Source organism: Bufo gargarizans, chromosome 5 (assembly GCF_014858855.1).
Source record: "Bufo gargarizans isolate SCDJY-AF-19 chromosome 5, ASM1485885v1, whole genome shotgun sequence".
Lineage (NCBI taxonomy): Eukaryota > Metazoa > Chordata > Amphibia > Anura > Bufonidae > Bufo > Bufo gargarizans.
In genome coordinates this window covers 216,465,923-216,493,395 of record NC_058084.1, presented here as the reverse complement: position 1 = coordinate 216,493,395, position 27,473 = coordinate 216,465,923, and the positions used below count along the sequence as shown (strand labels likewise).

The 27,473-nt window shown below is 42.9% G+C and overlaps 1 protein-coding gene across 4 annotated transcripts in view; it reads right to left on the bottom strand.

The window, feature by feature from the left end:
- Nucleotides 1-27,473, bottom strand: part of PDE1C (phosphodiesterase 1C) — a 1,393,842-nt gene that overhangs the window by 403,719 nt on the left and 962,650 nt on the right. For all 4 annotated transcript variants that reach the window (XM_044293926.1, XM_044293925.1, XM_044293928.1 and 1 more), the window contains one exon: nucleotides 3,094-3,210. In XM_044293926.1, coding sequence (XP_044149861.1) covers nucleotides 3,094-3,210 — 117 coding nt within the window. The remainder of the gene's footprint in view (nucleotides 1-3,093; nucleotides 3,211-27,473) is intronic.

The following is a 27,473-nucleotide window of genomic DNA, read 5'->3' as shown; positions in this document are numbered from 1 at the left end:
CCTGCAGTGCTACTCATGTAAGAGTCTAAGATCCTAGTGAGAGATTTCCATTAAACCCACCGAAACTAATAACTAGCTATTTAATTAGAATCACTAACTCATTAAAGTAATGGCAGTGCCAGCACAAAAAAATCAAAATATTTTTTTTTGTTTAAAGCCTCAGATCCCAACAGTTCACACTGCCACTTCATTATGGCCAGCAAAACATTCGGTGATGGAACCAGAAGACATAGTCAGAAATAAATATACACAACTCCTTGAACGGGCAATCTAATAATAAAAAAAGGCCTATACCAAAACGTGGGTGTAATTAAAACATCCCCAGATGAAGCTTGCAAAACTTATCGGGAGCAGAAGTCACTAGGGGAGGCCAGCTTCCATTTTTATGTGGTGCTATTCAACTCTTCTTCATTTAGAGGTCTGTGCATTTTCTCTTAAATAGATTCCATGGGTTTACTTTCCTACTTTGTTAATATTATTTTTTTTTTTTCAGTTGCTGCATTTGTCTTGAGGCTTTGGTGTATTTGTGAATTTTATTTATTTCAAGGATGTGGCCTTGTGTTTTGTTTGTTGCTTTATATGCCACCTTTAAAAATAATAATGTATATTATGAATTGGCATGCATAATGTTCATGATAGATTTTAAAGGAGTTGTCCAGGATTAGAAAAACATGGCTGCTTTCTTCCAAAAATAGCACCACACCTATATATTGTATGCAGTCCTATTCATTTCAATAGAGCTGAGATGTAATACCAGACACAGTCTATGGATAGGTGTGGTTTTTCTAATCCTGGACACCCCCTTTAAGAAGTCTCATACATGATTTGCTAAAAAAATAATAATTCTGCTGTGTTGCAAATTTTAAATCCAGAGCATGTCAATTCATGCTGCAGATATCTACTGGGGATTTTACTCTTTACAGACCATCACCAATCTGCTTGCAAATTATGCTGCAATTGTGCTTTAATTAATATGTTTCCAATATGTTTCATATTTTGAGGATCAAATATTGAATTCCTATCCGTGGGGATCCAACTTAAAATTACTGCAGCATATGAGTAGAAAAATGTTATTACTCTCTGTAAAAGAAGCAGTTAGCAAAAAGTAGATATTTATGCTACGTAGATATAACAGAAAATGTTATGTTTTGATTGAAAATTATCTTTAAATAAGAGCTAAATTTACTATAATCTGTATTTGTCTCTTTTTCAGCTCTTGACTAGAGATTCATGAAGAAGTGAATACTGTAATAATGCTATATAAATGTTGTAAAGAATCCTTATCCTGTAAAGTGGAAATTCAGTTTAAAGAAGACATGCACTGAAGTGTAATACAGTTTTTGGAACAACTTAAAGTTTTAATATAAATGTAACCGCTCTATGGCTAAACTTGTAATTCTGCTACATTTATATTTAATCAACTAGTTAATGCGTTGGAGATATACGGTCATAGAACGAGTTGTCATAAACACATAAAAGGCAGCCCTCCAGGTATCTGACTGTATATTGCATTTGTATAAATGTGATATGAATTAAAATGATCATTTGACAACCCATATTAAAACCATAACTCTTAAAATTATACATCAAACTTTCAGGCTTTAAACTGTTATCTTGTATATACAAAGAGTAATGATGTCCACAACTTACTTAGTTTTTTTATACTATTTAACAATGTTTTTATATTATAAAGATAAATACATGTCATCCCATGACCCATGCTATACTTGCTATGAAAAGGAAATCATGTCATATAAATGTCTATGCTTTAACGATTTACTCTTTATTAACCTTTTCAAATATAACTCATGAAGACAAAAAATTAAGTATCAAAAATATTACCATATAAAGCAAATACATTATTCACCTCAACAGTACTAACAACAGTCCACATTGCATATGATGTCAACAATGAAAACATACAATTAATTTAACCAAGAGTTTAAGCACTGACAAATCTATAGATATCTGGAGAAGAAGGGAAGGGCAATGGGTTCTTGGCTAGAGCTTAGTAGAAAATATTTACATTACAACATTCTAATTTTAATTGGCTGTATCTATAGACCGGAGCAACTTTGAGATTCATTCAGCTCAGCGATCTCCTGTGGACTGCAGTTGTCCTACTAGTCATACTATGAAAAGCCTCCATGTAACTCCACTTTAAGGTTCTCCCCAATAATTGTAGAAGGGCTAGGTTGGGAAGGAAAATGTTAATATGAAAAAGGAAGGCCCAGCTTCTCTATTCGTATTGTAAGAAACAATATTGGGGAAAGTTCTAGTTTTTGTGGTAAGGGGACAAATTAAAATATAAAAGAAACAACAGTGTTTACCTTGGATAATAATATAATTATATGTCAATAACTGAAAAACACACATTTCTCTTTTTAAAATCTAAAAAAGACAACTGGCAATGGTTTATTATGTTTATCAGCACTGTTTTAAAGATAAAGGCTTTGGCCAGTTTTGAGTCATTAGGTCTATTATAAAGTGCAAATGTGTGTAAAATATTTTTGAAACTGCATGTTGGCTTTAAATGGAACCTGTCACCAGAAAATGGAGTGTAATCTATTATAGAGCAGGAGGAGCTGAGCCGATTGATATATAGCGACACATTTATTAAGACAACGGTTTTATTAATCCCCCATAGCTGGCAGAGGATCCACCCAAGTTATGAAGAGGCTCAGCACTCTCCACAACTCCAGCGCCAGGCATAGAAAATGACCAGGCATAGAAAATGATAAATGAGAAGGGGCTACTGGCCCTTCCCCGCCCGCGCCCACAAATGTATACCTGGCGTGAGCGGTGAAAAGTTTAATCTGCACCTAAAATACGCCTAATTTAGGAATATTTTATATTAGTAAAGGACCCCCATAGTTTTGCGCACATGGCAAACTGAGCTTAGAAAGAGCAGAGAACTAAGTGAATAAGTTTCACACAAAACTAAATATCAATCTGCTCAGCTCCTTCTGATTTATAACACGCTGCCTGAGGATTGTACTGTATTTTCTGGTGACCTGTTTCCTTTAAGCATTGTGTCTAACCAGTGTTTACTAGTATGGATTCAGAAAGAAAAGTATATTTGAAGCCACTCACCTTGAAGCGGTTGATCAAATCATAACGCGTGAGTAATTCATAAAATATGAATTTAAGTGCATGATCGCCACTAGCATCATTTAGTGCAAATACATCAAAGGACCACTTGTCAACATTCTGCAAGAAAACATCTTAGAGTTACTAATATTCTCTACCCTACATGTACACTGTAACATTAACATACAGATTGAAGTTTATTTTTTTACCCTGCCAGCACTAAATGTGTAAAAATTAATACTTTATTATACATTCACTTCTAAACCTTTAATGGAGCACTATGAACAACACTGAGAAGTAGTTGAGTCCCAGCATGTTGAGCCATTAAACAATCAGTTATGCAGTATATATAATTGTAAAAGACATAGAGGAGAAATAGTATTTATTCATAAAATATTCACAGGTCGATATACATTTAACAAAAAAGTATAATACTAATAAAACTAATAAAAATGGACCCTATTAATAACCAGATATGCTACCTTAAGGTGCCATTTCACAAACGTCTAAAGTTAATCAAAACAGACAATTTCAGTGATCATTCTTTGGGTGAAATTTAACAATAAACAGTCATTTTAGCAAGCTTACAAAAAGTTAGCATCTGACAAGAAAGTTGTCCATGTTTAAAATATTCATCCTACAGTGGCTAGGAATTAACTGTTTGTGGTAGAGTTGGGCGTTACGCAAATGCTCTCTCTGTGAAATAATGTTCCACTGTAAAAGACGTCCTGCACCCAATGTCACTGAGCATGTATGGCCAGTTTGAACAGCTGTAATGGCCAATACAGACAAAAATATGCATGACTGCATCAGCGTATTGATCAGTCACTAGATAATGGTTTCTTTAATGGCTGTTCAATCATCACCCAGCTTATTATTTAATGTGTATGGGCATCTTTACACTTTGACCGATTATACACATAACAACTTTGAAGGTAGTAAGATGCATCAAGAGAGGAAGATATCAGGTATAGCAAGGTAAAGGGTCCTTTACATGGGCCTGGAATCTTAAAGATAATCACTAACAAGCATTCATAGGAGAGCTAATTAGTGATTATCTGGTGGGGTAAATGTACCACCAATTACCTGATGAACACGCAAAATGCTTGTTCATTGGATAATCCGATCCTTTGTGCGTACACTAAAAATATAGTTTGCGGCAGCAGATTGTACTCTGTAAAAACAATTTCCTGCTGGCAAACAACGATTCAGTATGGGGAAGAGCAATGGTATTAGCTATTGCTCCTCTCCATACACTGGAGGAGATTGTTGCATTTAAATGCAGCTGTCTCCTCCACCACCGAGCAGCAGATTGTCGGGAAAGAATGCTACTTTCCCAACAATCTGCTGCTCTGTCGTCCTAGATAACGGGAGCTTAAAAGGGTTCTTCGGGAATTAATAAAATGAAAATACGTAAATATTACTTTATTATAAATATATTCCCAAATACCTTTCATTAGTTATAATGGCTTGTTTTGTCTAGGGAGCAAAGACTAGGAGAAACAAAATGGCCTCTGTCCTATTAGTGCACAAAAAGCCTGTCCTAATCACATAGGAGGATAAGTTACTTCACAACACTGAGGTAAAGAGCTGCCTCATCCTCCTCTCGCACTTGTCAGGGATTATAATCCTGAATACAGATGAGTCATGAAGTACAGAGAGGATGGACAGGACAGACTGTGGTAATGTGAGGCTGTGGTAATGGAGACTGCATACAAGTCCTGCTGCTCAATAGCCACATCTGCTCATAAACTCCATCCATACAGAGATTCAGCTGATGACCATATTAAACTATATTCAGGATGATAATTCCTGACAAGCAGAGCAGAGAGGAGGATTAGGCAGCTCTTTACCTCAGTGTTGTGAAGTAACTTGTTCTGTTGTGTGATTTGGACAGGTTTTGTGTGTACTAATAGGACAGTGGCCAATTTGTTTTTCCTAATGATTGCTCCCTAGAAAAAATGAGCCATTATAACTAATGTAAGGTATTTTGGAAAATAATTAAAATGAAGTAATGTTGAAGCATTTTCATTTTCTTAATTCCTGGAGAACCCCTTTAAGCCAAAACTACGAAGCAAAAAATACATTTTTGGGGGACTATAACAACTGTGGAATGGGCCATCATCGGTACATGCAGCTTTACATAGTAATACACATCCAGTCTCTTTAAAGGGTTTATCCAATCCCTATAATGACTCTTAGAATGCCCAGGCACCTCCTCTAGAACATACATACCTGCTTCCTGGCCCCTGCACAGCCGCCACTGCATCTCCTCGTTGCAAAGATCAAAATATCCAGCGACGGGAGGAGGAGCAGCCAATAGCAGACCACGGCGTTGACCAGCCTCCCTTGCATCGCCCCCTCCCTCGTCACCAGACAATTTTATCCGTGCGACAAGGAGATGCAGCGACAACCATGCAAAGATCCGGAGGGACGAAGGTGCTGGGAAGCAGGTAAGTATGCTTTAGAAGAGACACCTGGGCATTCTAGGGGTCTTTATAAGGATTGGATCACCCCTTTAATGGCCCTTTCATTAGGCTGACCAGAGGTAGCAACTTCCCTGATCAAACACTGATAGACTATCCCAGTGATGGCTAACCTCCGACACTCCAGCTGTAGTGAAACTACAACTCCCCGCATGCTCCATTCATTTTTGTGGAGTACTGAGAACAGCCAAGCAAGTGTGCACCTTGGGAGTTGTAGTTTTACCCCAGCTAGAGTGCTGGAGGTTAGCCATCAGAGGACTATCCTAATGGTAGGTCATTAAAGTAATGATCCCAGTAAAAACCCTTCTAAAACATTTTAAGAGAACTTAAAATGGAGAGCTGCAATAGAAAAGGAATTGGTTAATCTCATGTGCCCCTATGCAGTGCAAAATAAACCTCTAGTTGATTCTTCACTCTTGACGGCTAAACGTGTAGTCTCTGTGGGTTGCCTCTATGAGATCTGTGCTATCCACTAACAAATAGAAAATAACGGTATAAATCCAGCATCTTAAATAAATCTTCAATTCTTTATTAGTAGAAGGATTCCAACTAAGTTTGCGTCCGAAACCTGTTTTTGTTATGCTTGTAATTTTTCTACAAATAAAGTTTAACATTTTTAAGACACTGGATTTACCCCCTTTTTCCTATTTGCTCAATTAGCTCCTGTACCCAGAGTTGAAATCTACCAGTCATCAATTATATAGCAGCCACACCTGCGATACATGGTTTGGTGAGTTTCTATTATATACAGTACAGACCAAAAGTTTGGACACCTTCTCATTCAAAGAGTTTTCTTTATTTTCATGACTATGAAAATTGTAGATTCACACTGAAGGCATCAAAACTATGAATTAACACATGTGGAATTATATACATAACAAAAAAGTGTGAAACAACTGAAAATATGTCATATTCTTGGTTCTTCAAAGTAGCCACCTTTTGCTTTGATTACTGCTTTGCACACTCTTGGCATTCTCTTGATGAGCTTCAAGAGGTAGTCACCTGAAATGGTCTTCCAACAGTCTTGAAGGAGTTCCCAGAGATGCTTAGCACTTGTTGGCCCTTTTGCCTTCATTAAGACTTCCACTGGTCTAATGTCCATTCCTTGTGTTCTTTAGCCCAAACAAGTCTCTTCTGCTTGTTGCCTGTCCTTAGCAGTGGTTTCCTAGCAGATACTCTACCATGAAGGCCTGATTCACACAGTCTCCTCTTAATAGTTGTTCTAGAGATGTGTCTGCTGCTAGAACTCTGTGTGGCATTGACCTGGTCTCTAATCTGAGCTGCTGTTAACCTGCAATTTCTGAGGCTGGTGACTCGGATGAACTTATCCTCCGCAGCAGAGGTGACTCTTGGTCTTCCTTTCCTGGGGCGGTCCGCATGTGAGCCAGTTTCTTTGTAGCGCTTGATGGTTTTTGTGACTGCACTTGGGGACACTTTCAAAGTTTTCCCAATTTTTCGGACTGACTGACCTTCATTTCTTGATGGCCACTCGTTTTTCTTTACCTAGCTGCTTTTTTCTTGCCATAATACAAATTCTAACAGTCTATTCAGTAGGACTATCAGCTGTGTATCCACCTGACCTTTCCACAACGCAACTGATGGTCTCAACCCCATTTATAAGGCAAGAAATCCCACTTATTAAACCTGACAGGGTACACCTGTGAAGTGAAAACCATTTCTGGTGACTACCTTCAGAATGGAGGCGGAACGGAGGCAAACTGATGCATTCTGAGCGGATCCTTTTTCATTCAGAATGCATTAGTGCAAAACTGATCCATTTTGGATTGCTTGTGAGAGCCCTGAAACGGATTTCACAAACGGAAACCAAAACGCCAGTGTGAAAGTAGCCTTAAGTAACATGAGCGTCCACAAGATAGGGGAGCACGGTGGAAAAATAGAACAAAATAGATGTAAATAGATGTTTGCGGAACGGAATTGCGGACCCTTTTATTTCTATGGGGCCGCACGATGTGCTGCCCGGATCTGGAAATGCAGACCCACACTTCCGGGTCCGTAATTCCGATCCTGAAAAAAATAGAACTTGTCCTATTCTTGTCTGCAATTGCGGACAAGATTAGGCATTTTCTATTAAGTGCCAGCAATGTGCGGTCCGCAAAATGCGGAACGCAGATTGCAGGTGTCCGTGTTTTGCGGATTCGCGGATCCATGGATCCGCAAAACACACACGGATGTGTGAATGGACCCTAAATGTAATTGCGGGTTCATTATGTCTTATATTCAGATTTGGAACCATTTATTTGAAGCAGTGATGTCTCCATTTGTTTTTATAAAAGACTCCCACCTGTTTTAGGGTACTTTCACACTAGCGTTATTCTTTTCCGGCATTGATTTCCGTCCTAGGGGCTCAATATCAGAAAAGAACTGATAAGTTTTATCCCCATGCATTCTGAATGGAGAGCAATCCGTTCAAGATGCATCAGGATGTCTTCAGTTCAGTCATTCTGACTTTTTAGGACGGAGATAATACTGCAGCATGCTGCAGTATTATCTCCATCCAAAATTCCGAAACGCTTGCCTGGAATGCCAGATCTGGATGCCGGTTTTCCCATTGACATGCATTAATGCCGGATCCGGCCCTGAGTGTTCCAACAAAGTGGATCCGGCATTGCAGTCTGCGCATGCTCAGACTGCAAAAAATGTCAAAAAAATAAAAGCCGGATCCGTTTTTCCGGATGACACCGGAGAGACGGATCCGGCATTTCAATGCATTTGTCAGACGGATCAGGATCCTGATCCGTATGACAAATGCCATCAGTTTGCATGCGTTTTGACTGATCCGGCAGGCAGTTCCAGCGATGGAAATGCCTGCCGGAATCTTCTGCCGCAAGTGTGAAAGTACCCTTAATGGTGAAATGCATAACTACTGAAGCATATTCTAACTGTTATAAAGAACTCTGCAAAGAGTCAGGTCAGATCAGTCCATTATTGGAGAATCTACAGGTCAGCTGTTTCAGTATTGACTCTCATCTGTTTGAGACTGGTAGCTGCCATGCATTATGAGGCTGATCAATATTGTGATTACTGAAAAACAAATATTAACAAATTATTGCTTGCTTTATAGCTAACAAACGGAGCATAAATAATGCACTACAACAGATTTTCAAGAGACAGCATTAGGAAAGCAGTGGCCCAATAAAGTACAAGCCTCCATAATTAGAGATGCAAACACTGTCTGAAGGCAATATACTTTGTGAAGGGAAGCAGGCGATTTATAAATGACATTTATCGGGTGTAAATAGATTGAAAAAAAAATATGTTCAGAATGACCACCTGTTCCACTTATATCTACATAAAAATTGGATAAAATGAGAAAGGTAGAGGGTGATTTTTGTTATAAAAGGTTTGCATTCTGTTAAAAATTCTTCCACTTAATTTAAAAACTAAATTTACCAGACGTTTGTGGAGTCACACTTGCATTCCATGTTATCTGGGAGTGTTTGACACATGCCAACTGTGAAAGTAGATGGGGTTGCTAGGTTTTGTTATGAGACTGGATGAGATCTGCATACTCATAACCACTCATTAAGAGGAGCTCTGCATTCCAGGTCATAGATGATGGTTATGAGTGGGGGACCCCAGCTATGATATCCATATGCCCTATACAATACAAACCCTATGTCCTATATCTAGAGCACTTTCTGCTATGGAAGTCTCCTACCTTTTTTGTTTGCCTCATTCTAATGTAATCCAATATGATTTAAAGATTTTAATTTTTTTACTCTGATGGTGTGAACCTGACTTTTCACCTTCTGCCTGGTAGTGGTACTGTTGAGTAAGAGGCTGTGACAAGCTAAACTTTTATGTACTTTAATATACTGTGTGATCTGATGCATGCATTCATTGTAGGTGCATGAACAGCTGGTAAGACATGGACATCAGGATAAGAAGCCTAGGGCTCCTTTAGCTGGATTCATCAGGAGTCATCAGGTGGAAATTCCTGCTTTAGGGGGAACATTTTCTTACACATGTTAAAGGAACTTGGAGGTAGCTTGACATGAAAGTTTTCTGTTAGTTGGGTTAAGGGAAGGATGACCTCTCCTACATATCATGCAAACAATAGTCTGAGGAAATAAAACCTAAAGGGATCAGTGGTTATCTCCTATATATATTTTTCATTAAAATGGAAATTTTTAGTGTATACTTAAAGGGGTATTCCCAGTATATAAAGTTACCCCTATCCTGTGGGTTGTATCTCCACTGATCACGATAATGGGACCCCGTGGAGCACCCTGTAATAAATGCAGCACCCATTCGGGCATGTGCGCGGCCACTCCATTCATTCCTATGGAAGTTCGTGAGATAGCTAAGTACTAATACAAAAAAAGAGTACATGACAAATTAAGGTGCACACGCCATGGATAGAATTATAAATAAATAGAATCTTTATTGGACCTGCACAATTAAAACCAATTAAAACCATTGTAAGAATACAGGGTGTCCCTGAACATAATAGCAACCCAGGAAACCACCCACCACAGTGCTGGCCTTGATAGATCAGATAATGTAATGAGACAATAAAAGGAGGTCACAATTCATACAGTATGTCCAGATATACAAAACTGAGCACCGAAACAGTAGTCAAAGGCAATATAAAGCAATCAATACAAAATGGAAATCCATGTAAAATACATACGCATCCCAAATATATAAACACCAATTCATATATATATACAGTGGGATGCGAAAGTTTGGGCAACCTTGTTAATCGTCATGATTTTCCTGTATAAATCGTTGGTTGTTACAATAAAAAATGTCAGTTAAATATATCATATAGGAGACACACACAGTGATATTTGAAAAGTGAAATTAAGTTTATTGGATTTACAGAAAGTGTGCTATAATTGTTTAAGCACAATTAGGCAGGTGCATAAATTTGGGCACCACAAAAAAGAAATGAAATCAATATTTAGTAGATCCTCCTTTTGCAGAAATTACAGCCTCTAAACGCTTCCTGTAGGTTCCAATGAGAGTCTGGATTCTGGTTGAAGGTATTTTGGACCATTCCTCTTTACAAAACATCTTTAGTTCATTCAGGTTTGATGGCTTCCAAGCATGGACAGCTCTCTTTAAGTCACACCACAGATTTTTTATTACATTCAGGTCTGGGGACTGAGATGGCCATTCCAGAACGTTGTACTTCTTCCTCTGCATAAATGCCTTAGTGGATTTTGAGCAGTGTTTAGGGTCGTTATCTTGTTGAAAGATCCAGTCCCGGCGCAGCTTCAGCTTGGTCACTGATTCCTGGACATTGGTCTCCAGAATCTGCTGATACTGAGTGGAATCCATGCGTTCCTCAACTTTGACAAGATTTCCAGTCCCTGCACTGGCCACACAGCCCCACAGCATGATGGAACCACCACCATATTTTACTGTAGGTAGCAGGTGTTTTTCTTGGAGTGCTGTGTTCTTTTTCCTCCATGCATAACACCCCTTGTTATGGCCAAACAACTCAATTTTAGTTTCATCAGTCCGCAGCACCTTATTCCAAAATGAAGCTGGCTTGTCCAAATGTGCTTTAGCCCACCTCAAGCGGCACTTTTTGTGCGGTGGGCAGAGAAAAGGCTTCCTCTGCATCACTCTCGCATACAGCATCTCCTTGTGTAAAGTGCGCCGAATGGTTGAACGATGCACAGTGACTCCATCTGCAGCAACATGATGTTGTAGGTGTTTGGTGCTGGTCTGTGGGTTGACTCTGACTGTTCTCACCATTCGTCGCTTCTGTCTATCCAAGATTTTTCTTGGTCTGCCACTTCGAGCCTTAACTTGAACTGAGCCTGTGGTCTTCCATTTCCTCAATATGTTCCTAACTATGGAAACAGACAGCTGAAATCTCTGAGACAACTTTCTGTATCCTTCCCCTAAACCATGATGGTGAACAATCTTTGTCTTCAGGTATTTTGAGAGTTGTTTTGAGACCCCCATGTTGATACTCTTCAGAGAAAATTAAAAGAGGAGGGAAACTTACAATTGACCTCCTTAAATACTCTTTCTCATAATTGGATTCACCTGTGTATGTAGGTCAGGGGTCACTGAGCTTACCAAGCCAATTTGAGTTCCAATAATTAGTTCTAAAGGTTTTGGAATCAATAAAATGACAACAGTGCCCAAATTTATGCACCAGACTAATTGTGTTTAAACAATTATAGCACACTTTCTGTAAATCCAATAAACTTCATTTTACTTCTCAAATATCACTGTGTGTGTTTCCTATATGATTTATTTAACTGACATTTTTTATCGTAACAACCAATGATTTATACAGGAAAATCATGACGATTAACAAGGTTGCCCAAACTTTCGCATCCCACTGTATATATATATATATAGTTAGACGGTACAAGGAATCATCGTGGATGATAGGTACGTGTCACCGAGGTTCCTGGCCTCGGTGTAGTAAGAGACACTTTTTATGTGTCAGCAGCAGTTGCTGTTTGACATCTTGATACTTAGTATGGCTGTAATAGCTGATCTGGGACGTAGTCAAAGTACTGGGTGGGTAACTACTCCCCATGTTCCAGGCCGGGTTTAGTCAGGCATAAAAACCAGCCAGCACTGACAGGTGAGGAGGATTTCCTCCATCTGACAGTGGAGCTCAGGAGGTCTGTGTGCTGTGATTTGAGGGCTGTGTTGGGATCCGCAGCTTGAGCCAGGCTGGAGGGCTCAGATCCCTGTAATGGCGAACAGGCCGCCTAACACCTGTCTGTGGACTTGACAAGGCAGAATTGCCAACAGGATGTGAAGTAACACCCAGGAGAAAAGGTGACCTTTTTTTGTATATTAACTTTTTATGTGTGAATGATTACCAAGCAACTTGCGTTTTTGTTTTGCTTTCATGTGTGAATAAACACTGATGTTTTGAACCAAGCTAATCCTAATTACACGAGCGAATGCCCACATTTGCTGGAGGATACGGGCAAGCCCAGTGATGCTGGCGTAAACACTGATATATTTTTTTGGTTTGCATTTTTGGGCACCGTTGTATGTCGTACATCAAACCAGCTGTATTACATCCCGTACCCCATGACAAAATGGAGGCTGTTGTGAAGGCCGTTGTGGAATCTAATGTACAGCAGCGAGAGACTAACCTGCACCAACGGAAGGCTAATTTGCAGCAGCAAGAGACCAACTAGTTGCTGCTACAAAACGTGAGGAAGTTACGGACAGCAGGAGCAACCTAAAGCGTCCACAATGCCCAGAAAGCTGTCTGTGCAGCGATCCTTAAGATGACACCCGCAGACGATATCGAAACCTACCCGGCGATGGACGAGAAAGTGGCCACCAGGGAAAAGCTACATCAAGACCAGTGGGCTGAGGTCATTGCTTCTTTCCTGGCATCAGAGTATCAGCACGTCTATTTCGACTTGCTGGATGATCAAGCGTCCGACTACCCAAAGGTAAAGGGTGAGATTTTGGCAAGATTGGTGGTAAATATGTTGGTCCAGGCCCAGCAGGTAGAGATGTCGCAAACATAAAATTTTCCGTTCGCGAACGCCAAACGTGAATTTTTGCAAATGTTCGCGAACGGGCGAACCTGGTAAACCGCCATTGACTTCAATAGGCAGGCGAATTTTAAAACCTACAGGGGCTCTTTCTAGCCACAGTAGTGATGGAAAAGTTGTTTCAAGGGGACTAACACCTGGACTGTGGCATGCCGGAGGGGGAGCCATGGCAAAACTCCCATGGAAAATTACATAGTTGACGCAGAGTTGGATTTTAATCCATAAATGGCATAAATCACCTAACAATCCAATTTTTTTTTGAACAACGTGGTTTAAAACATCTAGTGTGTGTATTCGATCAGGTATGATGTTGCATCGATCAGGTAGTGTAAGAGTTACGCCCGCTTCACAGACATTGACAGACCAAACTCCCCTTTTAATGCACCGCAAAGAACCGCAAACAGTCCATTTGCCCAACCGCAAACTCCCCATTTGCACAAGGTTGGATACCAAGCTAGCCATGTCCCGTTGATGTCATTGAAGGTTTCTTCCTCCACCCAGCCACGTACAACACCAAGGGTCCCCGAAAGGTGAATTGAATTGATTTTTCGAACGGGGAGATGGTTAAAAAAACGCTGGCTCCCTCCCCTTTGTTTTAATCCATGGTCACTGCATCTGCGCCGTGCAAGTTACTGTCACACCCGATATGAGTGGTATTTTCAGTAGTTCTCTTCTCATCAGTTTAATCGCTGTTACGTCCCCAAACTGGGGTCCATTTATTGAATTGATTTTTCGAACTGGGAGATGGTTAAAAAAACGCTGGCTCCCTCCCCTTTGTTTTAATCCACGGTCACTGCGTCAGCGCCGTGCAATTTACTGTCACACCCGATATGAGTGGTATTTTCTGTAATTCTCTTCTCATCAGTTTAATCCCTGTTACATCCCATATCAGGTATTGCCTTTTGTGAAAAAAATTTTAGGCCGGGTACCTTCGACTGCCTTCACAGTGACAGACCAAACTCTGATACACCAAACTGAATTGAATTTAGGAAACGGGAGATGGAAAAAGCAGCTTGGTCGGTCCTCTTACTCCCAAGTTGGGGCACTGCGCGTGCACGGAGCAATGTGCTGTGACACCCTATATGAGTGGTGTCTTAACTAGTACTATTCCTATCAGTTTAATCCCTGTTACGTCCCCTATCCGGGGATGTGTGTCGAATTGATTAACCATTGTCCAATTAACGAACCATTAAGACATCCTGAAATAATTTAGTTCTGAGCTCTGTACTTGCTTTGTATTGGAATTGATGGGGATTTTTAAAATTGTCTGCATTATTTCTAATAAACTATTAAGATACTTTATTATGATTTTTTTATTTTATGTATTAAAAACCCATACAACTTAAAAAAAAGAAAATTAATGTTTTTTCTATGATAAATTATCCAGCCCATCGCTTTTAGTCTGATCATAATGAAGCAACGGCCTTATCATCTGCGGTGTGGCAACATTGCCAACACACTCATAGAGGTGATGATCGCTTCATTGTGATACGCAAGCCCCTTCACCACAACAACGTACCGATCACGAAGGGGGATTGACACATGTATGTGCCTTTTTTTTTGTTTTGTTTTTGCAGCCACAGTGCAGCACCAGAGGCCAGAAAAATTAGGCATGTACACATGCCTGAAAAATTAGGTATTGTTGCAGCCGCTGCTGTAGTAGCGGCCATAAAAATTTATGTTTTCCAGTCAGAAAGGTGACTAAAACATTGCAGCTTGAACCCTAGTTGGTGGCGGAGAATTCACGAAAGTCATCCGGTATGCAGACATTAAATATAGCAGCGTGGGGACCATTTTGAGGCCAAGGCATGTCATCAGGTCTTTTGTTAGTCAAACGTATCCCCCACTGTCAGTCCCTTCGGGATCCATGCCTCATTCATCTTAATGAAGGTAAGGTAATCAACACTTTTTTGACCGAGGTGACTTCTCTTGTCAGTGACAATGCCTCCTGCTGCACTGACGGTCCTTTCTGACAGGACACTTGAAGCAGGGCAGGCCAGAAGTTCTATCGCAAACTGGGATAGCACAGGCCACAGGTCAAGCCTGTACACCCAGTAGTCAAGGGGTTCATCGCTCCTCAGAGTGTCGATATCTGCAGTTAAGGCGAGGTAGTCTGCTACCTGTCGGTCGAGTCATTCTCTAAGGCTGGATCCCGAAGGGCTGTGGTGATGTGTAGGACTGAAAAAGCTCAGCTTGTCCTCCATCAACAACACATCTGTAAAGCGTCCTGTCCTTGCAGCCATGGTCGTGGTAGGAGGAGGATTACTTTCACCTCTTCCCCAGTTAGATTCCCGTTGTGCTGTGACATCCCCCTTATAAGCTGTGTAAAGCATATTTTTTAGTTTGGTTTTGAACTGCGGCATCCTTTCTGACTTTCGGTAATTTGGTAACATTTCCACCACTTTCTGCTTATACTGGGGGTCTAGTAGCGTGGCCACCCAGTACAGGTCATTTTCCTTCATCCTTTTTATACGAGGGTCCCTCAACAGACATGACAGCATGAAAGACCCCATTTGCACAAGGTTGGATGCCGAGCTACTCATTTCCCGTTCCTCGTCCTCACTGATGTCATTGACGGTTTGTTCTTCCCCCCCAGCCACGTACAACACCACAGGTCCCAGATAGGTGACAACAACGAGCACCCTGGGATGCCTGCTGTGGTTGGTCTTCCTCCTATTCTAAGCCACATTCTTCCTCTGACTCCTCTTCCTCATACTCCTCTTGCAGCGTTGCTGCAGGTCCGGCAAGCGATGATGACAAGGCTGTTTCTGGTGGTGATGGTGACCACAACTCTTCCTCTTCACGCTCATCTACAGCCTGATCCAGCAGTCTTCACAAGGCACGCTCTAGGAAGAAAACAAATGCGATGAGGTCACTGATGGTGCCTTCTGTGCGACTGACTAGGTTTGTCACCTCCTCAAAAGGATGCATGAGCCTACAGGCATTGCGTATGAGCGTCCAGTAACATGGCAAAAAAAATCCCAGCTCCGCAGAAGCTGTCCTAGCACCCCGGTCATACAAATACTTGTTGGAGCAGGCAGTCGAACATTAGGAGTGTTGAATTCCAATGTGTCGGGCTGTCGCAAATCAAGCGCCTCACTGGCATGTTGTTTCGCCGCTGAATATCGGAAAAGTGCGCCATGGCCGTGTAGGAACGCCTGAAATGGCCACACACCTTGCTGGCCTGCTTGAGAACGTCCTGTAAGCCTGGGTACTTAGACACAAAGCATTGTACGATGAGATTCAACACATGTGCCATGCACGGCACATGTGACAACTTGCCCAAATTCAATGCCGCCAACAAATTGCTTCCATTGTCACACACCACTTTGCCGATCTCCAGTTAATGCGGGGTCAGCCAATGATCCACCTGTGTGTTCAGAGCGGACAGGAGTGCTGGTCCGGTGTGGCTCTATGCTTTCAGGCAAGTCAACCCCAAGACAGCATGACACTGTTGTATCCGGGATGTGGAATAGCCCCTGGGGAGCTGGTTGGATTCAGTTTATGTGCAGCCAGACGCCGCAGCAGAAGAAGACTCAGCCGAGGAGGTTATCGAAGAGGATGGAGTAGGAGGAGTAGAGGAGGTGGCAGTAGGCCTGCCTGCAAGTCGTGGCGGTGTCACCAACTCTGCTGCAGAGACACGCATTCCATGCTTGTCAGCCGTCAGCAGGTTGACCCAATGCGCAGTGTACGAGATATACCTGCCCTGACCGTGCTTTGCAGACCAGGTATCAGTGGTCAGATGGACCCTTGCCCCAACACTGTATGCCAGAGGTGCCATGACTTCCTTTTCAATAACAGAGTAGAGGTTTGGGATTGCCTTTTTTGAAAAAAATAATTTGTCCGGGTACGTTCCAGTGTGTCCCAATAGCAACATATTTTTTGAAGGCCTCAGACTCCACCAGCTGGTATGGTAAAAGCTGGCGGGCTAAGAGTTCCGTCAAGCCAGCTGTCAGACGCTGGGCAAGGAGGTGACTCTGTGACATTGACTTCTTACGCTCAAACATTTCCTTGACAGACACCTGACTGTGGGCAGATGAGATGGAACTGCTGAAGGTGAGAGGCGGAGTGGCGGGTGGTTGAGAGGGGGCAAGGAAGACAGCAGTGGTTGACGTGGCTGAAGATGCTGGACCAGGAGGAGGATGGTGGCTTTGAGTTTGTGTGCTGCTTGCACTCATGTGTTGATCCCATTGGCGTTTGTGATGTGAGATCATGTGCCTTCGAAAGCAGCTGTACCGAGGTGGGTGTTGGACTTCCCACGACTCAGTTTCTTTTGGCACAGGTTGCAAATGGCATTGCTGTCTTACCTGTCATGTCTTGGTTATGGGGAGCTTGGTGGTGCAGTGGAAGAGGTGGAAGCAGTGGAAAAGGAGGAGTCAGCCGAGGAGGAGACAGAGGATGGGGTTTGAGGAAGAGAAGAAGAGGCAGGCCTGCATGCAATCCGTGGCGGTAACACGGACATTGCTGCCTTCTCACTGGCCCACAAGCAAGAAGGGAGGTTACTGATTAATAAAAAAATCTAGAATATTCAAAATTACTAATATATATCACTATATTCTAAATATTCACAAATTCTCAAAGTGCCGATATTTGCAATTAATATTTGCTATTGGAATATTCTCGCCCAACACTACTGCATGAATCACTCAAAATGGCAGGCGCTATTTTAAAGATCAGAAGACAGATATGGCGTTGGGCAAAGATCCAGTGGGCCATAATGCTTGGTAGGCAGCCCACCCTCTAGCCTAGCCAATCATAAGGGATTATTGGTGTGAGCTAATGATGACTCTGTGGATGAGTAATAGCCACTCTAAAACAGCCAAACTAGAAAGTGAAGATGAGAGAGGACATCAGACTAAGGCCTCATGCACATGACCGTTGTGTGCATCCGTGTCCGTTCTGTCATTTCTCACAGTTTAGCGGAGGTCCCATTCATTTCTATGGAGCTGTGAAAAAAAACTGATAGTCCTCCTTTTTTTCTCTGCGTCCGTGATCCGTGATTCCAGTCCGTCAAAAAAATATAACCTGTCCTATTCTTGTCAGTGGAAAATGGAGGAGGGACCCATTCAAGTCAATGGTCCATCAAAAAAAACAGATGCACAACTGGTATATCATCCGTGTCCGGGTCTGTGTCCTTTTTTTTCTACAAGATCTTGGTGCAATAAAATTTACACTTTTTATTAACCTTCCTTTCTTTTCCCCTGTCAGCCAAAAAAAAAGAAAGACACAAGGAAACATAACTGAAGCAAAATCGGACACGGGCCACTGAAGCCCAAATCACTGACAGTGAAAAACACTGTTGTGTGCATGAGGCCTTAAAATGAGAGACAGTAAAATATAGAAAGTATATTATTGTCAGTGAGTGTCTTTTATGTAGAAGAGAAGATAATAGATTTACATTAAACTGAGAAATTTTTAGAGCGCTAATGGTAGGACTTAGTCAGTCTCAGTGGATTAGTTAGACAGGCAGAGGCGGGATTGTCATGAGAAAGAAGTGCCCTTAATTTGTGAATCACCAATATTGTAACATCATTACCCAAATCTTCTTCAATAATATTAATCCTGGTATGGTAATGTGAAATAGATGAAATGGGCGTGAAAACACTCATTTTTTTTATCTAATAATGTTGCCAAAAGTTAGTGTTTCAGTCTGTTACCAAGTGATTTAAAATTAAATACTTGCGCTGATCACCGACATGATGTCACTCATTGCATTGCAGATACCTTCCAAAGTTTCCATATTCTTCTATGTCAAATGTAGCCAACAATAAAATCAGCATTAGTGTTGAGCAAGCATGCTCGGCACATCGCGGATTTCGATTTAGTGCAGGGATTTTTTATATTTCTGTGCAGGTTAAAATTTTGTTGTATAGTGTAGTGGTTAACATCCTTGCCTCTAATGTACGAGTTTAGGAGTTTGAATCCCAGCAGAAACAGAGACTAAATTTATATATTTTATATATATTTTTTTGTAATTGTAAAAAATTTATGGCACAAAATAAATGTGTAATTACAAAAATATATTTAGATAAAATCATACTTCTGATATAGTGCATATTATGTGGGAAACTACTACAGATGTTTTTAGCCATAATATATTTACATATATATTACATATATTATAATATATTATATATTCTAAATATATAATATATGTAAATATATTATGGCTAAAAACTTATATAAAAAATAATAATAATCAGAAATGTTTCTGGCAAGATTCAAACTCCCAAGCTTGTACATTAGAGGCAAGGACTTTATCCACTCAGCTGCAAAGCTGAATGCTTAACTGTGTCAGAAAAACCTCATAGCAGTTTCTGATTTATGTCTCCTCCTAAACATGCTGGACCAGGAGGAGGATGGTGGCTTTGAGTTTCTGTGCCGCTTGTACTCATTAATCCCATTGGCGTTTGTGATGTGAGATCATGTGCCTTCGCAAAGTAGCTGTACCGAGGTGGGTGTTGGACTTCCCACGACTCAGTTTCTTTTGGCACAGGTTGCAAATGGCATTGCTGTTATCAGAGGCAGACACAAAAAAAATGCCACACTGCTGAGCTTTACAGTGACGGCATTCTGGTGGTGGCAACAGCATGCGTTGATTGGCGTGCTGTCTGGCTGACCCTGAGTGCCGATACATGCTGTCTGACTGTGCCACTAGCTCCTTGCGACGACCTCCCCCTGCTTCCAACTTGTCTCCTCCTTCTCTCTGTCTCCCCTTCTGAACTTTCCCCCTCTTTTTCTTCTCCTCGAGCAGGCACCCACGTGGCATCCACGGACACATCGTCATCATCAACCACTTCACTTGTATCTGACACCTCAGCAAAGGAAGCAGCAGCGGGTATAACATCATCATCATCACACTGTACGTCCATGTGTGTAATCCTGCCTGACTGAGACATATCCCTGTTATCTACATCCTCTGGCAATAATGGTTGCGCATCACTAATTTCATCCAAATGATGTGTAAATAACTCCTCTGACACACACTGGCTTGCAACTGCGATTATATCACAGAGAAAAAATAATTTGACTTTTTTTTATCTGCAAGGTATTGTGACACCCTGTAACGGTATGAGTGGTGGCCTGGCCAGTGGGCACAGTACAGTCTATGTGGGCCTGACACACACTGGCTTACAACTGCAATTATATCACAGTGCAAAAATAATTAGACTTTTTTTATCTGCAACTTATTGTGACACCCTGTAACGGTATGTGTGGTGGCCTGGGCAGTGGGCACAGTACAGTCTGTGTGGGCACGACACACACCGGCTTGCAACTGCGATTATATCACAGAGAAAAAATAAATTGACTTTTTTTTATCTGCAAGGTACTGTGACACCCTATATGAGTGGTGTGCACACAGTATAGTCTGTGGGCATGCATTCTCTCACACACGGGCAGGCAACTTCAATATATATATATATATATATATAAAAGCAGACTGATGTACCAGCCCAAAATAGGCTTTTTTGGGGTGCTGTCAGGACGCTGTCCTTACAGCAGATGAGTCTGTGGACACAGAACACTGCCCTAGCTAACGCTTTCCCTATTAGATCAGCAGCACCAGCACTGTCCCTCCTCTCACTAAAAATGCAGCTTCCGAATGAATCTAAAATGGATGCTGTCCAGGAGGTGGGAGGGTCTGGGAGGGAGGGTCTACTGCTGATTGGCTGGAATGTGTCTGCTGACTGTGAGGTACAGGGTCAAAGTTTGCTCAATGATGATGTATAGGGGGAGGACCGAACATCACATATGTTCGCCCCCCGCGGCGAACAAGCCATGTTCGCCGTGAACTGTTTGCCGGTGAATAGTTTGGGACATCACTACCAGCGGGTACATCAGTGGCGGTTTAAGCCGGCAGAGCCCGTGAAACCCCAGTATTATGACTTACTCCACCTTTTGCAAAAGTGGCTACAGTATGATTTACTGAGTCCCACAGCTATGCTGGATAGACTATTGGCTGACATATTCTGGAAGGTGCTGCCACCCTCTCTCCAGCTCTGGATCGGCCAGGTGTCTCCTGGAAATGCCCTGGAAATGGTGGACCTGGTGAAACGCTATGAGGCCACTAAGAATCTTAAGGGGTGTTCTTTCAAGAGGGGGGCAGGTAAACCCCAGAACTCCCCACCCCAGGCCCAATGGTATGAGACGGTGAAACCCACCTGGGAGGTTCTAACTATGGGCCGGACCCAGGTAATCTGCTGGCGCTGTCAGGGATCTAGCCATATAAGGGCTGAGTGTCACCATCAGGTTGAGCCCATGGATACTAATTGTGATTACCATCAGTCACTGTATGCTATAAAACTGTGTGCCACAGGTAACCCAAAGGCTCTAGACCACTTCTGCCAGGTGGAAGTGGGAGACACTCAAGCTGAGGCACTGCTGGACTCAGGGAGCTTAGTGACTCTAGTAAGGGTTACCCTAGAGTATAATGGCTGGAAAGTTGGGGTGATCTTCCCCACAGCGCTGGTGACTCTAACCACGGTGGACCCACAAAGTCACCTCTAACTTGAACTACGAACTCATAATAGGGAGAGACTTTCCGTATTTCCCGGCCCAATGGCCGATTGTTAGGGTGACTGGTACTATGGGTGAGCCCAGGACATTGGCCTCATTCAGGAGGATGGCCATAATTCTCGGAACCTGAGGCCAAAGGGCCAGCAGTAGGGGTGATCGCCGCCTTGGTGGAAGAGGGGGAGACAACCCTGCGTAGGGTAATGGTGGGAGATGTGGGAAAATTGCCACCAGGACCTGAGTTGGCAGACGTCAATGTCTCCGGGGAGAATTTCGGTGCAGCCCAAAGCCAAGACCCAACCCTATTCCGGGCTTGGGAGAATGTGGTAACAGTTGATGGGGTACCCAAACAACATGGGGCTGAGTCAATGTTTCCCCATTTTGTGGTCAACCAGAATATGCTATATCGGGTAAACCAGCTGCAGGGTGAGCCCATTGAACAGTTGGTGGTGCCCCAGGCTTATCGAAAACTCGTGTTAGAGTTAGCCCACCAACATGTTCTCAAGGGTCATCTGGGACTGCAGAAGACACAGGATCGGACACTACAATGGTTTTACTGGCCCAGTGTGTTCAGAGAGGCGGATGACTTCGGAAGTCTTGCCAGACCTGCCAAACAACTAGCCCCAGCACCTGTTCCGCAGTCCCTTAATGCCTTTCCTGATTATCGAGACTCCATATGAAAGATGGATGTCGTAGGCCCAGTACCAAAGTCCTTTAGAGGGCACCAACATATCTTGGTAGTCCTAGACTACACCACTCGGTACCCGGAGGCGGTGCCACTGCAACATACATTGACTAAACTCATAGCAAAGGGGTTAATGGAGATGTTCTCCAGAGTGGGGCTACCTAAAGAGGTTCTGACTGACCAGGGGACCCCTTTTATGTCCAAGGTCATGCAGGAACTCTGTAAGTTGCTGAACATCAAGCAGATACGGACGTCCGTCTATCACCCACAAACTGACAGCCTAGTAGAAAGGTTTAATAAAACATTAAAAACCATGTTAAAATGAGTAGTGTCTAAGGATGGGAAGGACTGGGACCTCCTTCTGCCTTATCTTATGTTTGCAGTGTGAGAAGTCCCCCAGGCCTCTACTGGGTTCTCGCCCTTCGAATAACTATATAGCAGACATCCATGTGATCTGTTGGACATAGCCAAAAAGGCGTGGGAGCAACAACCCACACCATATAAAAGCGTTATTGAATATGTTACCCAGATGCAGGAACGTATGGAAACCGTGTTGCCGCTGGTAAAGGAACATATGTGCCAGCTCAGCGAGCTTAAAGTCGGGTGTATAATCGGCAGGCTCGGGTCCATATCTTTAACATGGGTGATTGGGTTTTGGTTTTGACAGCCTCTCCTCTAAACAGACTCAGGAGGCCAGGGAGTTCATCAGCAGGTACACGGACGTGTTCTCAGACCTCCGTGGATGCACTTCCATAATCCAGCATGACATTGTCATGGAGCCTCAGGCCAAAATCCGGTTGAAACCATACAGGGTACCTGAGGCTCGGTGACAAGCCATCTCAGAGGAAGTGCAGCTAATGCTGCAACTAGACATCATTGAGGAGTCCAAAAGTGAGTGGGCCAGTCTGATAGTCTTAATACCAAAGCCGGATGGGTCATTACGATTCTTTAACGATTTCCGAAAACTAAACGCAATCTCCAAGTTCGATGCATAGCTCATGCCCCGGGTAGACGAGCTGATTCAGAGGTTAGGACAAGCCCGGTACTGACAAGTACCCTTAACGGAGGCTGCCAAAGAGAAAACGGCCTTCAGCATACCGGAGGGGCTATACCAGTATAACGTGTTACCTTTGGTCTGCATGGCGCCCCTGCCACTTTCCAAAGGCTAATAGACATTGTGCTGCGACCACATTGTCGGAACGCTTCGGCTTACCTGGAAGATACTGTCATCCACAGTACCGACTGGGAAAGTCACCTGCCCAAAGTGCAGGCTGTACTGCCGAAAAAATTCACCCGAAACAACCCAAAAAAATTTGCGATAGGGTTACAGTTGACAAAATACCTGGGGTATGTTAATGGGCGCGAAGTGATCAAAACCCAATTAAACAAAATAGAGGCGATAAGAAATTGGCCCGACCTGTCACCACTAAACAAGTAAAGTCATTCCTAGGAATGATAGGCTATTACATGAGATTTATTCCCCACTCACGCTACTGTAGCCGCGCCATTGACAGGGTTATTGAAGGGACGCAAGTCAGTGATGGTTCCCTGGAATGACCAGACGAAAGAGGATTTCTTCACTTTGAAGTCGTCCCTGTGTGGGTCCCCAGTTTTGGTGACGCCCGACTTCAAGCGGGAATTCATAGTACAGACAGATTCCTCCGAAGTTGGCCTCGGTGCTGTACCGTCTCAGGAAGTCAATGGGATGGAGCATAATGATGGACGAATTTCGGCCAGGACGATTCGCGAACGCAATCAAATGTTCGCGAACCGCAAGTTAGCGACGGGTCCATTCACTTTAATGGCAGGCGAACCTAAAAAACCTACAGGTCATACAGTGTTTGCAGCCACCAAATACTTACTAGAAGTGCACAAATAGTCCCACAACATAGAGAGTGACATACTAGAGGGGGATTAATGACAAAAATTCCCACAAAAAATATGTATTTTAATCATGGGCCATTTTTATGTGTCTTAAAGGGAAATTCTCAAAAATGTGCACTGCTGGAGCCTAAAAAAAAATTTATTTTAGGCCACGGGAGTATTGGGACCGAAAAATTAGGCATTCATCTGACATAAAAGAAATTGTGATTATGTGGCTCGAGGTACATTTTGCGATCACTGAATAACAATTTTACTGTAGCCCACTGGAGTACAGGCCCCAAACATTAGGCATTCACCGTACAGAAAAGATCAAGTGATTATGTGGCTGGAGGTATATTAGACAGTCAATGGATATCATTTTACTGCAGGCCAGTGGAGTACAGGCCCCAAATTTTAGGCATTCACTGGACAGAAAAGGCCTTTTTTGCCGCAGTATATACATTAGAGAGGGACCATTGTTTGTTTTGGGTGGTGGTGGATATGTGTGGGCCAGCATGAGGAAATTCAATTAAACGTGGTCACAGGTGTTGAAATCCTCTGAGATCCATGCCTCATCCATTTTTAGAAATGTGAGGTAGTCCACAATTTTGTGAGCTAGGAGAGTGCGCTTATCGATCACAAGCCCCCCTGCTACACTGAACGTTCTTTCGGACAGGACACTCAGCGAGGGGCAAGCCAAGACTTCCAAGGCAAATTGTGCCAGCTCTGGCCACAGGTCAAGCCTGCACACCCAGTAGTCCAGGGGTTCATTGCTTCTCAGAGCGTCCACATCGGCCGTTAACTCGAGGAAGTCGGACGCCTGTCGATCTAGGCTTTCCATGAGGCTGGATCTAGAGGGTGGCTGTCAATGGGTTGGCTACAACAATGATCTCATATCCGAAGTGACCAACACATCTTCAAACCGCCCTCTTCTTGCATGCGTGGTAGGATTGCTACCTGCAACTGTTTCTTTGTGGGTGGAGATTCCTCTGCCAGTGCCCACAACAGCAGAATGCAGTATCTCTCGCAGCAAGGCCTGGAAATGCTGCTTTCTGACAGCCCTCTGTGATGCTGGGAACATGTCCGCCATTTTGTGTTTGTAACGGGGGTCTAAGTACGTTGCCACCCAGTACTGGTCATTGCCCTTTATGCTTTTTATACAGAGGGTCCCTCTTCAAACACTGAAGCATGAAGGCCCCCATTTGCACTAAACTGGAAGCGGTGGAGCGCCCTGGCTCCTGCTCATCGCCAAGGAGAATGTCGTCCTCAGTCTCCTCTCCCCATCCACGGACAACACCAGGTATCCTTCTCCTCCCCCTAGGCACCATTCTCCTCTGAATCCTCTTCAGACTCTTACTGACTTGTTTCAGATGGAGTAGCCCCCCTGGGAATTCATTCAGCATTGCGGCTTCCTTATCTTCCAGCTCCTGCTCCTCAATGGCTTGATCTGACACGACGCAATGCACGCTCCAGAAAGAAGGCATAAGGAACGATGTCAATGATGGCGCCCTGGCTGCGACTGACCAGTTTGGTGATCTCATCAAATGGCCGCAGGAGTCTGCATGCATCGTCCATGAGCAGCCACTGGCGCGATGTAAATAAACCACGTTCCCCAGAACCTGTGCTGGAGCATCAAGTATATACAAGGTGGAGTTCCAGTGTGTTGGGCTGTCACAAATCAGACGTCTGACGGGCAGGTGGTGTTGCCACTGAACATCAGCAAGATGAGCCATGGCCATGTAAGATCTTCTAAAAATGGCCAGAGATTTTCCTGACCTGCTGCAAGATGTCCTAGACCTCGGGGTATTTGGCAACGAATCGCTACATGACTAAAATCAGGACGTGTGCCATTTTGCTTTGTTTCAGCGAGCTCAGCAGATGGGCACCATTGTCGCATACCACTTTACAAACTGTCAAATTGAGCGGGGTTAGTCACTGATCGGCCTGTGACCGCAATGCTGAAAACAGTGCAGGACCGGTGTGGCTCTTGGCTTCCAGGCACAACAGCCACAGCACAGCATGGCAACGTCTTACCTGTCATGTCGAATAGGTTATGGGGAGCTTGGTGGTGCAGTCGAAGAGGTGGAAGCAGTGGAAAAGGAGGAGTCAGCCGAGGAGGAGACGGAGGATGGAGTTTGAGGAGGAGAAGAAGAGGCAGGCCTGCATGCAATCCGTGGCGGTAACACGGACATTGCAGCCTTCTCACTGGCCCACAAGCAAGAAGGGAGGTTACTGATAAATAAAAAAATCTAGAATATTCAAAATTACTAATATATATCACTATATTCTAAATATTCACAAATTCTCAAAGTGCCGATATTTGCAATTAATATTTGCTATTGGAATATTCTCGCCCAACACTACTGCATGAATCACTCAAAATGGCAGACGCTACTTTAAAGATCAGAAGACAGATATGGCGTTGGGCAAAGATCCAGTGGGCCATAATGCTTGGTAGGCAGCCCACCCTCTAGCCTAGCCATTCATAAGGGATTATTGGTGTGAGCTAATGATGACTCTGTGGATGAGTAATAGCCACTCTAAAACAGCCAAACTAGAAAGTGAAGATGAGAGAGGACATCAGACTAAGGCCTCATGCACATGTCCATTGTGTGCATCCGTGTCCGTTCTGTCATTTCTCACAGTTTAGCGGAGGTCCCATTCATTTCTATGGAGCTGTGAAAAAAAACTGATAGTCCTCCTTTTTTTCTCTGCGTCCGTTATCCGTGATTCCAGTCCGTCAAAAAAATATAACCTGTCCTATTCTTGTCAGTGGAAAATGGAGGACGGACCCGTTCAAGTCAATGGTCCGTCCATCCGTCAGTGAGTGTCTTTTATGTAGAAGAGAATAGATACATTAAACTGAGAAATTTTTAGAGCGCTAATGGTAGGACTTAGTAAGTCTCAGTGGATTAGTTAGACAGGCAGAGGCGGGATTGTCATGAGAAAGAAGTGCCCTTAATTTGTGAATCACCAATATCGTAACATCATTCACAAATCTTCTTCAATAATATTAATCCTGGTATGGTAATGTGAAATAGATGAAATGGGCGTGAAAACTCTTTTTTTTTTTAAATCTAATAATGTTGCCAAAAGTTAGTGTTTCAGTCTGTTACCAAGTGATTTAAAATTAAATACTTGTGCTGATCACTGACATGATGTCACTCATTGCATTGCAGATACATAATTATAGTACCTTCCAAAGTTTACATATTCTTCTATGTCAAATGTAGCCAACAATAAAATCAGCATTAGTGTTGAGCAAGCATGCTCGGCACATCGCGGATTTCGATTTAGTGCAGGGATTTTTTATAT